General features: G+C 32.1%; 1 protein-coding gene across 1 annotated transcript; it reads left to right on the top strand.

Annotated features, from left to right (window-relative positions):
* Positions 1-670: 670 nt before the first annotated feature.
* On the top strand, positions 671-5,797 carry LOC100777139 (pentatricopeptide repeat-containing protein At1g02150). The gene is made up of 2 exons (XM_003530067.5): positions 671-1,193; positions 4,145-5,797. The coding sequence occupies exons 1-2, from the start codon at positions 792-794 to the stop codon at positions 5,381-5,383; spliced, it is 1,641 nt and encodes a 546-aa protein (XP_003530115.1). The 5' UTR covers positions 671-791; the 3' UTR covers positions 5,384-5,797.
* The last annotated feature ends 4,499 nt before the right edge of the window (positions 5,798-10,296 follow it).

The raw sequence follows: 10,296 nt of genomic DNA, 5'->3' as shown, positions 1-10,296 counted from the left end.
TAAGATTCTTTCTTGGTTACCATATTTTTTCTCCACAGATTCTTTTTTCCTACAAAACTGCCGCCACTTTTTATTTTTCAATCTATTTCTTGTTTGAAAAAGATTTGTTTAGTTTTGTAATTAAAAATAAGTTTAATTACTCATTTAATTTATATAAATCTTTTAATCCTTATAGTTTTAAAGTATTTTTTTTAGTTCCTATAGTTTGAAAATAATTTTTTTAGTCCTTTTATTTTATAATTTAATTTACTTTTAGTTATTATCATCAAAATATAAATAATATTATCAATTACAATTAACTATAAAAATATTAACAAGTAATTCATAACTAATTTATCACAAGATAATTTATAATAAAATATAATTGATAATTTATAATTAATTTGTAATTAATTATTTTTATACTTTTTTCTAATAAGAACTAAAAAGTAATTAAAATACATGGACTAAAAATATCACTTTCAAATTATAAAAGAACTAAAAGAAAATTAAAATACAAACTATAAGAACTAATTTTTTTTTTAAATTATAAAGAATTAAAATCTAAATTATAAAAATAAAAAAATCACTTTAAAACTATAAAAACTAAAAAATAAAAATATTAGTAATTTAATCTTAAAAATAAAAATACAACCAAAAAAAAAAAAACCGTAAGTTCTACACATCCCTATTCCCTATCACGTGCACGATAGAGCTAACGATAGAGCTCAATTCTCTCTTAACCTATTTCTCACTCTGTATTTTCAAACTTTGCCGAGCTCCATATTTCTCACTCACACAGAGAAAGTAAGATGAGTCTCCTTCGAATTCAACCCTCTTTGTCTTTGCACAACCAAACCCTCTCTCTCTCTTTCTCATCTTCCCTTTCCTATTCCTCTTCAGTCCTCTTCAAGCACTCTACTATCACCCACGGTCACACGCAGAGCCTGTGCTTCTACCACCCTCGCCTCTCGGTGGTCACGACGTGTTCCATCTCCAAGATACACAGCTACGGCACCGTCGACTACGAGCGCCGCCCCATCGTGGGCTGGAACGACGTCTACCGCAGGATATCGCTCAATCCAAACCCCCAAGTGGGGTCCGCAGAGGTGCTCAACCAGTGGGAGAACGAAGGGAGACACCTCACCAAATGGGAGCTTTCAAGAGTCGTTAAGGAGTTGAGGAAGTACAAGAGATTTCGAAGAGCCCTTGAGGTCAAAATTCTATCTTGAAAACTTTCTTTCATTTGGGTCTCTTTCTTTGTGCGTGTTTTTACTTTTTTACTGATGAAATATTGATATATATTGTCTATTTGGATAATCTTTTCTCTTTAAGTACTTTTAGGAGAAGAAAATAAGAAGTAAAAATGAATTAACTGCTCCCAGAAGTTAATTTAGTTCATGCATAGGTGAAAAATGACCTTTTGGGTCTCTTTCTTTGTGTGTGTTTTTACTTTTTACTGATGAAATGTTGATAAACTCTTCTCTGTAAGTACTTTTAGGAGGAGAAAATAAGAAGGAAGGATGAATTAACTTCTCTCATAAGCTAATTTAGCTCATGCATAGAGTAAAATTCTATCTTCAAGATTATCCTTTCATTTGTGTGTTCTTACTTTTTACTGAAGAAACATTGATATATGCTTTCTGTTTGGATAAATTTCTCTATATAATATGTACTTCTAGTTTAGCTTTGCATTTTTCATTCTTCCACAAAAGCCAATTTAGTTAATTTATCCCCGACCCATATAAGAAGGAAAAATGAATTAACTTCTCCCGTAAGCTAATTTAGCTTATTAATCACTTTTTGGAGAAGCTAAATGAAGAGAGCTTCTACAAATGAATTTATGGTAAGCTAATTTGAGCATAAGGGAGAAGCTAACTTATTTTTCTTTTCCTAAAAGTGCTTGCAGAGAAGTTTATCCAAACAGGTTATAGTTTTTCTTTTGATAAAACTAATTATTTGGTCCCTGGTTTTAAATTGTGGTCGTGGTTTTGTTGCGATTATTGATTTTGTGAGAAATTGCGGTTGTGGAAACTTAAAAAACCTTAATGTTTTCCAATGTGGTGAAAATTGGGTTTGTGGGCCGTATTTTAAGCCTTGATTTGGTCCCATAGTTGACATTTAGGAATGAATAAGAATTAGTCCTGTATGAGAAAAACTTAGGGTCTGTTTGGTAGGGTGGAAGGAAAACAAGGTAGAAATTTGAATTTTTGTTTGTAGAGTTTGTTTTTCTTCTTTTTTTTTTTTTTCCCTTTTTCTCTCCAACCAAACAAATAGAAGAAAATACATCATTATCTTTTTTTTTTTCTTTCTTTCCTTCCGACTAAACATACCATTAGGTTTTAATACCTATAAGGACATATGGGGACTAAACCTTAAGAAACATAATAACCTTTGAAACTAATTAAGGAATAATGGCACCTATGAGGACCAAATGGTTAGTTTTTGAATGGTGTTATGTGACTGTAGAGTGTGTTTTTTGTGAAAGGATTCACGTGTTGGCTGTTTGGGGTGAAGTATGATGTTTAAAACCTTTTCTTTTTGGCACCGCCCGGGGGGGTTCTCAATTTGTGTTGTTTTGGTGTCTACAAATACAAAATAGTTATTTAAAGGGTGAAATTATTAGGTGAACTTATCATTGAATTAACATTTTCGGTGACTGATTTGTATAGTTATGCACTTTCAAGGACTAAAGCAACACAAGTGGCCACCAAATTATATAGTAACAACACACTCATAGGGCATATTCAGTACGAGGTAAAAAGAGTTAATCTTGGCCATACAACTATACATAGATGGTAAAGATTGTTTTAGTTAGTATATATAATCAATTGCTGAGTGGTGGGAGGGTTGGAATGTTGGCTGTTTGTGTTTGTTTCATTAGGCTTTAGGAATGGTTAATATTCAAGGATTTTTCCCTTTTTTGTGTTAAGAATTTTGATTTTCTTTGGACCCTGCTAGTTTAGAATTTAGATGGCATTCTTTTATTACGAATCCTGATCCTTGAGGGTGATTAACAGCTTGATTCATTTCTGGTTTTTCATTGTGACATGACATGAGTATATTCTAATTCTACACATTTGTGTGTAAATAGGCAGCATTCTTCATGTTCAGTAGTTAATAACCAGCTTTAAATAGCATCTGAGTTGAAATATATAGCATTGCTATTTGTTCATGATAGTGGATTTCATTATACAGCATTGCCATTTGATTTAAGTTTTGCATGTGATTCAAGTTGGAATATAAAATACCACACAATTCTATGACTTCCTAAAGACACACTAATTCAGATCCATAACCTCCTAAAGACATAAATGCTATACAAACATTAATAATGCAGGCCTAGTGAGTCTGGGTATGTTTCTTATTCCTTCTCACATAAACTTTCCAAGGATATCGGAGCATTAGCAGGAGCTGAAAAACCTGTGAATTGAGGTTTCCTTCTTCCACAACAGTTCACAAAAGAAAAAAGGTTTCCTGAAGAAGCTTTTGCCTACCATCTATCATTTGTAATTTTATCTTATTGGATGCAAGGAAACATCCAATATCTTTGCCACAAATTTAGCAAATCCCCTCGCCCCCCCTGCTCAACCTTTTTCTTGCTCTCTTTCCCATATTTGTAAGTTCTAATTGCTGTAATATAATATTCTTAGCTAGAATTCTATTTTGTCAATGGCGCGGAGGAACTGTATATGTTTTTACATCATTGGACTATCATTCACTCTGAGGAAACAAGGATTGCTTTGCCCCCTTTGGCATTGTTAGAAAATTGTAGCATGTTTCAAAAGATAGTCCAGGGTAAGAAGTAGGGGTGAGCTGTATGAGAGTACAACAAGACCTGATAGATTCTGTAGAAGCTATATCAGAATTGTTCTTTCTTTATTATTTATTTAGGGCACTTGGTTTTATGGGATAAATGAACATATACAATAACATAATCTGTAACAACATTTTTAGTTGTTAATTCTAGATTTGCAAACACTGTAAGTAAAATTTGCATAATCTGGAAAACCATTTTTTAGGCCACTATATTTAATGGCATGCTTCCTACGGAATTATGAATTATGAAATCAATTACCATTTCTGATTATGTTTACTTATTTGCTTCAAATGTCTTAATATCAGCCATGTACAATTTTCTGAAAGCAATGAGAAAATGTTGCAGGTATATGATTGGATGAACAATAGACCAGAGCGGTTTAGAGTTTCTGAGAGTGATGCAGCAATTCAGTTAGATTTAATAGCAAAAGTTCGTGGACTTTCTAGTGCAGAAGCATTCTTTCTGAGTCTGGAAGATAAGTTAAAAGATAAGAAGACTTATGGTGCCCTGTTGAATGTATATGTGCATTCTAGATCGAAGGAAAAGGCAGAATCTTTATTTGATACAATGAGGAGTAAAGGGTATGTAATACATGCACTACCATTTAATGTAATGATGACTCTGTACATGAACCTTAATGAATATGCTAAAGTTGATATCTTGGCTTCTGAAATGATGGAAAAAAACATACAGCTAGATATCTATACATATAATATCTGGTTATCTTCGTGTGGATCTCAAGGATCAGTAGAAAAGATGGAACAAGTGTTTGAACAAATGGAAAAGGATCCTTCCATTATCCCTAACTGGTCTACATTCAGCACAATGGCTTCAATGTACATTAGGATGGATCAGAATGAAAAAGCAGAAGAGTGCTTAAGAAAGGTTGAGGGTAGAATTAAAGGTCGAGATAGAATACCTTTTCATTATCTTCTGAGTTTATATGGAAGTGTTGGAAAGAAAGACGAAGTGTGTCGTGTGTGGAATACATACAAATCAATTTTTCCAAGTATACCAAACTTGGGATACCATGCTATTATTTCTTCTCTGGTTAAATTGGATGATATTGAGGTTGCAGAAAAACTCTATGAGGAATGGATTTCAGTAAAGTCAAGTTATGATCCTAGAATTGGAAACCTTCTCATAGGCTGGTATGTTAAGAAAGGCGACACAGATAAAGCTTTGAGTTTCTTTGAGCAGATGTTGAATGATGGTTGCATTCCAAATTCAAATACATGGGAGATTCTTTCTGAGGGCCACATTGCAGATAAGAGGATTTCTGAAGCCATGTCCTGCTTGAAAGAAGCTTTTATGGCTGCTGGTGGTTCAAAGAGTTGGAGACCAAAGCCCTCATACTTGTCTGCATTCCTTGAGCTTTGTCAAGAGCAAGATGACATGGAAAGTGCTGAGGTTTTAATTGGACTTCTGAGGCAGTCAAAATTTAATAAAAGTAAAGTTTATGCATCTCTCATTGGCTCATCTGATGAATTGCCAAAGATTGATACAGCTGATAGAACTGATGATGCTGTTGACAGTGAAAACATGGATAATGACTTGTTGAACCAACTCGGTAGTAGCTCTTGATACTTCATTTCTTTTTCTTTCTACTAGTGGAAAATGATTTGCTAGAACATACAGGGGAATTTTCGTCAAATATGATCTCATTAGAGTTTCTTGGATTCTATGTCTCATCATAAGAGTTAGAAAGTGGTAGCTGCTTTCGGAATATTTATGCTACAATGGTATGTGATTTTTTTCTTTTCATACGAATTGATGTTGATATATGTGATCTGTGGTCATCCTTGAAAGTGGTAGCTGCTTTGGAATATTTATGTCACAATGGTATGTGATATTTTGCTTTTCATACGAATTGATGTTGATATACGTGATCTGTGGTCATCCTTGTGTACGATTTGTATGACTTGTCTTTTTAAATGTGAGTGTGTTTTGTGTTTAAACTATAGTATTTTAGGTTCAATATAATGAGGACATGAATGATGGATTGGGTTTTGGACCATTTACTCTATTTGCTGGCCGTTACTTCTTGCATGCCCCAATACTTGTGTGTGGACAAAATTGTCCGTAATGACTATCTTATTTGATTCCGCAATACATGTTCCAGAAAGGCGTATGTTAACAACATACAATTCCAGAATGACCATTTCGGAGCATGTGTTACATGCTTTCGAAAAAGGTCTTCCATAATTGTGTTTATTTGATTTTGGAATAGTTGTTCCAGAAATAGGTGTGTTAACAACACACAGTTTCAGAATGACCAGTTTGGAACACGTGTTACATAATTTCGGGGAAGATTTTCCATAATTGTTTTTATTTGATTTCAGAATACCTGTTCTGGAAAGGGGTGTGTTAACAATATACAATTTCATAATCACTATTCCAGAACACGTGTTACATACTTTCGGAAAAGATCTTCCATAAATATTTATTTGATTCCCGAATACATGTTCTAGAATGGGTGTGTTAACAACATACAATTCAGGAATGACCATTTCAGAACGTGTTACATATTTTCGGAATAGATCTTTCATAACTGTGTTTATTTGGTTCTAGAATACCTGTTCTAGAAATGGGTGTTAACAACATATAATTTCAGAATGATCATTCTAGAACATGTGTTACATACTTCCACAAAGAAGGTCTTCCACAACTATGTTTATTGGCTTCCATTATTTCTCTTTTCAAATGCTAACAATTTATGGCTTACTGGTCCTTTTTGAGCAGGTATTTAAAAAAAAAAAAAAAACTCAAGCAATTCAAATTTTAAAAAGAAAACTTAATTTGGAAAATGTAATGGACAAATGTCTATTAGCTGTGTTATGGAAAAAAGATTTCCAAAAGTATACTAGGAGTTTTATGGAAAACGTTTTCCAGAAGCTCATTATGGAAAAAGGTTTTTGACGGTTTATGGAAGAGATGTTCTAGAAAGTAATACTATGCTGAAATTCTTATCCTAGATAGCTTTCTTAAAACTCACTTTCTTGAATAGAATCGCAGGGAAGATAGTATAAAACTTACAAAGTGGCTATTTCAGAAACAATGTTGAGCCATTCTAGAACTGGATAATAATTCTTTACGAAAAAACCTTTCCATAATTGTGACACAAATCTTTTTCCAAAACCTTTAGCCACAATTTCTTTCTTTCCTTGAACACAAAACGAACCAAGTAGAAGATCGAAAACAACCACTTACCTACTTGGAAGGAGTTTCACACACAATGCACGAAGCTACATAAACGGCGACGCAACACAACATTGGTTTGAAAACATCAGTTGTATGCGGAATATTGATGGAGCTAGAAAAGATTCACGTGACACAACCTTGGTTTGAAATGATATTCTGTTGTGTGAAGGATGACAGAGCTATTCTGGATAAAGGTTCAAGAAAGGAAAGGTAAAAATAACAAAAGGGTAATGTTGGGATATTGACAAAATTGGGGCGTACAGGGAGCAACCATGGGCGTACAGAAAGTAAAGGCCTTGCTTTAGTCATAACGTTGCATAAAATCATTCATTTTAGTGGGTTTTCACTTCATTTTCTACTATCATTTTGTACAAAAAGGATAAGTGTAAATGCCATTATATAAAGTTAGGAATTAAAGTAATTTTTTTTTATCAATTTAAGAACTAAAGTAATGGAAGCTTCTAATTCGAAGGATTAGGACGAAAGTTTGCATGCACATTTTTACGTTCATGGAGGGGAATATATACACAAATACATTATGGATTAATTTGGAGAAAAAAATAGAATAAATTTCACTAACTTGAGGTTTTGTTTACTTACACAGAGTTTTTATGTTTTTATCAACTTTACAATAATTTTTCTTAATTTTTAAAAAATATTATACCGTATTTTCTTATAAGGAAGGTTATTGTAAATGTTATAAAAAAATAAGAAGTATTTGTAGAATTTTACGAAACCTCGAGAGTAATTGGTGTAATTTATTCATTTGTTTATAATTTTTTTATTAGCATAACATTTCTACATAGTATTTATCAGTTTTGTTGATAATTATTCTTTTTTAGAAAATATGACTAATCATCTTTAGTGTAGTCTCTTCGTTCAATTATATTTTTTTTTCATTCACAAGGTTCAAATCTAATATTTTACTTAAGGGAACTGAGTCTAAGATCACTCGAACTAACGATTTATTGTATTTGCTTACAATTTATAAGAGAAGGAAACAAAATTAATTTTAAAAAGTTAAAAAAACCAAATTTTTAGAAGTTCCCTTAACTTTTTTATGAGTTGAAGTGCATATGTTAATTTTATTTTGTGCCAAATATTTGATTCATTTTTGTTTTTGAGTTAGTTTTTCTTTTCTACAAGTGTTGTTAAATTTATGTACCCCAATAAGTTATAAATAGGCTTAATACATTTTATCTCCTTATTTTCATGCGTTTTTTTTCTTCTAAATTTTGTGATAGCATTTTTACTTTCTGTCATTTTATCTCTTACTTTTAAAATTACACTAATTTTACCTCTTTATTAGTTGAATGTCTATTGTCTAATTAGAATCTTTAATCTTTTCTTGTCGATATACTAGCCTCCCTTAATTTATACACACCCCTCTGTTTCCCAATTTTTCAATGTTTTTCCTAAATTACCCTTATAACATTTTCCCAAATATTTCTCAAACTAGAATCGCTCACCTCCCCCTTCCTCTTCCAAGACTTGTCCCCTTCCTTAGTGACTCCGCAAGTTACCACCCTTCCTCTGTGATTATGGCATTCACCCTCTTCCTCCTTCGTTGACAATGTCAGGCAAGCTTGGAGTTAAAATTTTACTATTTCTGAATATGCATGCATTCGGTGAATAGAAGAAATTAAAGATTATGGAAGATGTATTTTACCGTTTGTGGTGAATGAAATATAGCACAAACAGGGCAATTGGACCAGTGAAAGATAACAAATTCCTTTTTTTTTTGTTGAAAAATTAACAACACGGAAATACATTCCCCTTTTTGTATATTGTTACTATACAAAACGGAAACGCCCCTCTCTAAAAACAAAAAAATACAAAACTAAATGTTTCTTCATTTTGTATATTACTATAATACAAAATGAAAATATATATTTTATTTATATTTTTTTACAAAATAGAAATACATTTTTATTTTTTAGAGAAAGCACATCCCATTACAAATTGAAAACACATTTTCGTTTTGTAAAAATGCTCAATGAAAGTGCGTTTCCATCAGGGAGAGTTTAGTAAAAAAAAAAAAGAAATAGGGTAATGCCAACAAAAAAAAAATGTGATGCCAATAACAAAGACCCTAATGCAAAATTTAAACCCAATCCTAACATATCTTTTATTAGACTCTTGAACAAAGATAAAGTATTAGATAATTTGGGACGATCATGGTGATGATCCCAAATAAGATTAACATAACACAAAATTGAGTGTTATTAATTATTTTCATTTTTTTTTAATACCTGTTATATAGAAATTAACTGAGCATAGACACGTAATAATTTCTTACAAAACAAACAGTCAATCTGCAAAGTTGCTACACCCATAACCTAAGCGAGGTTATGTTGCTTAGCTTGTTCTCAAGAGAGGCAAATTCCAAATTCTCCTGTTTTTTGGAGCTAGGCAAAGTATTGAAGAAGAAGAAAATATTAAGGTTAAAGTGAGTCTTTGAGAGTAAAGCGAAGTAGACTAAGAACACGGCGAATATTTTGTAAGTAGTTTAACAATTATAACGAAAGTTTTTGCTGTAAACGAGAGGCTGGGTGGCTGGGCTAAGACGTTTGGAAACATGAAAAAAGATGAGTAATAAATAGACTACCATTTCACCATATAATCTACTGAGTTCCGAGTAACTAATTATTTTTTATCTATTATTCTCTATAAACTATAAATCTCTAGCTAGTGGATAATAGCAAAATTTTAATATCCTTATCTACAAAAGTATAATTAATTAGAAATAATCTAATACATAAATATTATTAATAATTTTATTTTCTTATTATTTTATCTATTAAAGTGAAGAAAATTAAGGTGTTATGTGGTAGACTGAATGAAAGAAAAGCTACAAAGTAAACTATTCCAGAATTTTCTTTTAAAAGGTGTCTTGGGCCACTTCTAAAGAAGTTGTAAAGAAACTGCTTCACAAATTTCATTTCAAAAGACAACACGACTGATAAATAGAAAGAAATAAAACTGATAAATTGTGTCTTGATACCAAAAACATCAAGGTCCACAAAAAAAATAAAAAGATACAAAAAACATAGCAAACTTAATTTGGAGAGGACACAGAGGGGTGCCATGTAGCATAAAACACTACCATGGTTATCAAGCCAATAACTAGCATTAAGCCGGTGGCTCCTCCAAACACAAACAAAAGGCCTGCCATTTGAGCTGAACCAGCCCATGAAACACTATATCCAAACTTAGCGACTATTAACGCTAAAATGTAATTGAGTAAAGAAAGTGCCTGCATCGAGTACGCAGGTATAATGACAAGGTAAGCATTG

The sequence above is a fragment of the Glycine max genome, chromosome 7 (genome assembly GCF_000004515.6).
Source record: "Glycine max cultivar Williams 82 chromosome 7, Glycine_max_v4.0, whole genome shotgun sequence".
Classification (NCBI taxonomy): Eukaryota; Viridiplantae; Streptophyta; class Magnoliopsida; order Fabales; family Fabaceae; genus Glycine; species Glycine max.
This window is presented reverse-complemented; position numbering and strand designations above follow the sequence as displayed.

Coding starts and splice junctions, on each gene's coding strand:
- LOC100777139 (XM_003530067.5), top strand. CDS start 792: ATGAGTCTCCTTCGAATTCAACCCTCTTTGTCTTTGCACAACCAAACC. Junction 1,194..4,144: donor GATTTCGAAGAGCCCTTGAG/GTCAAAATTCTA, acceptor AAAATGTTGCAG/GTATATGATTGGATGAACAA.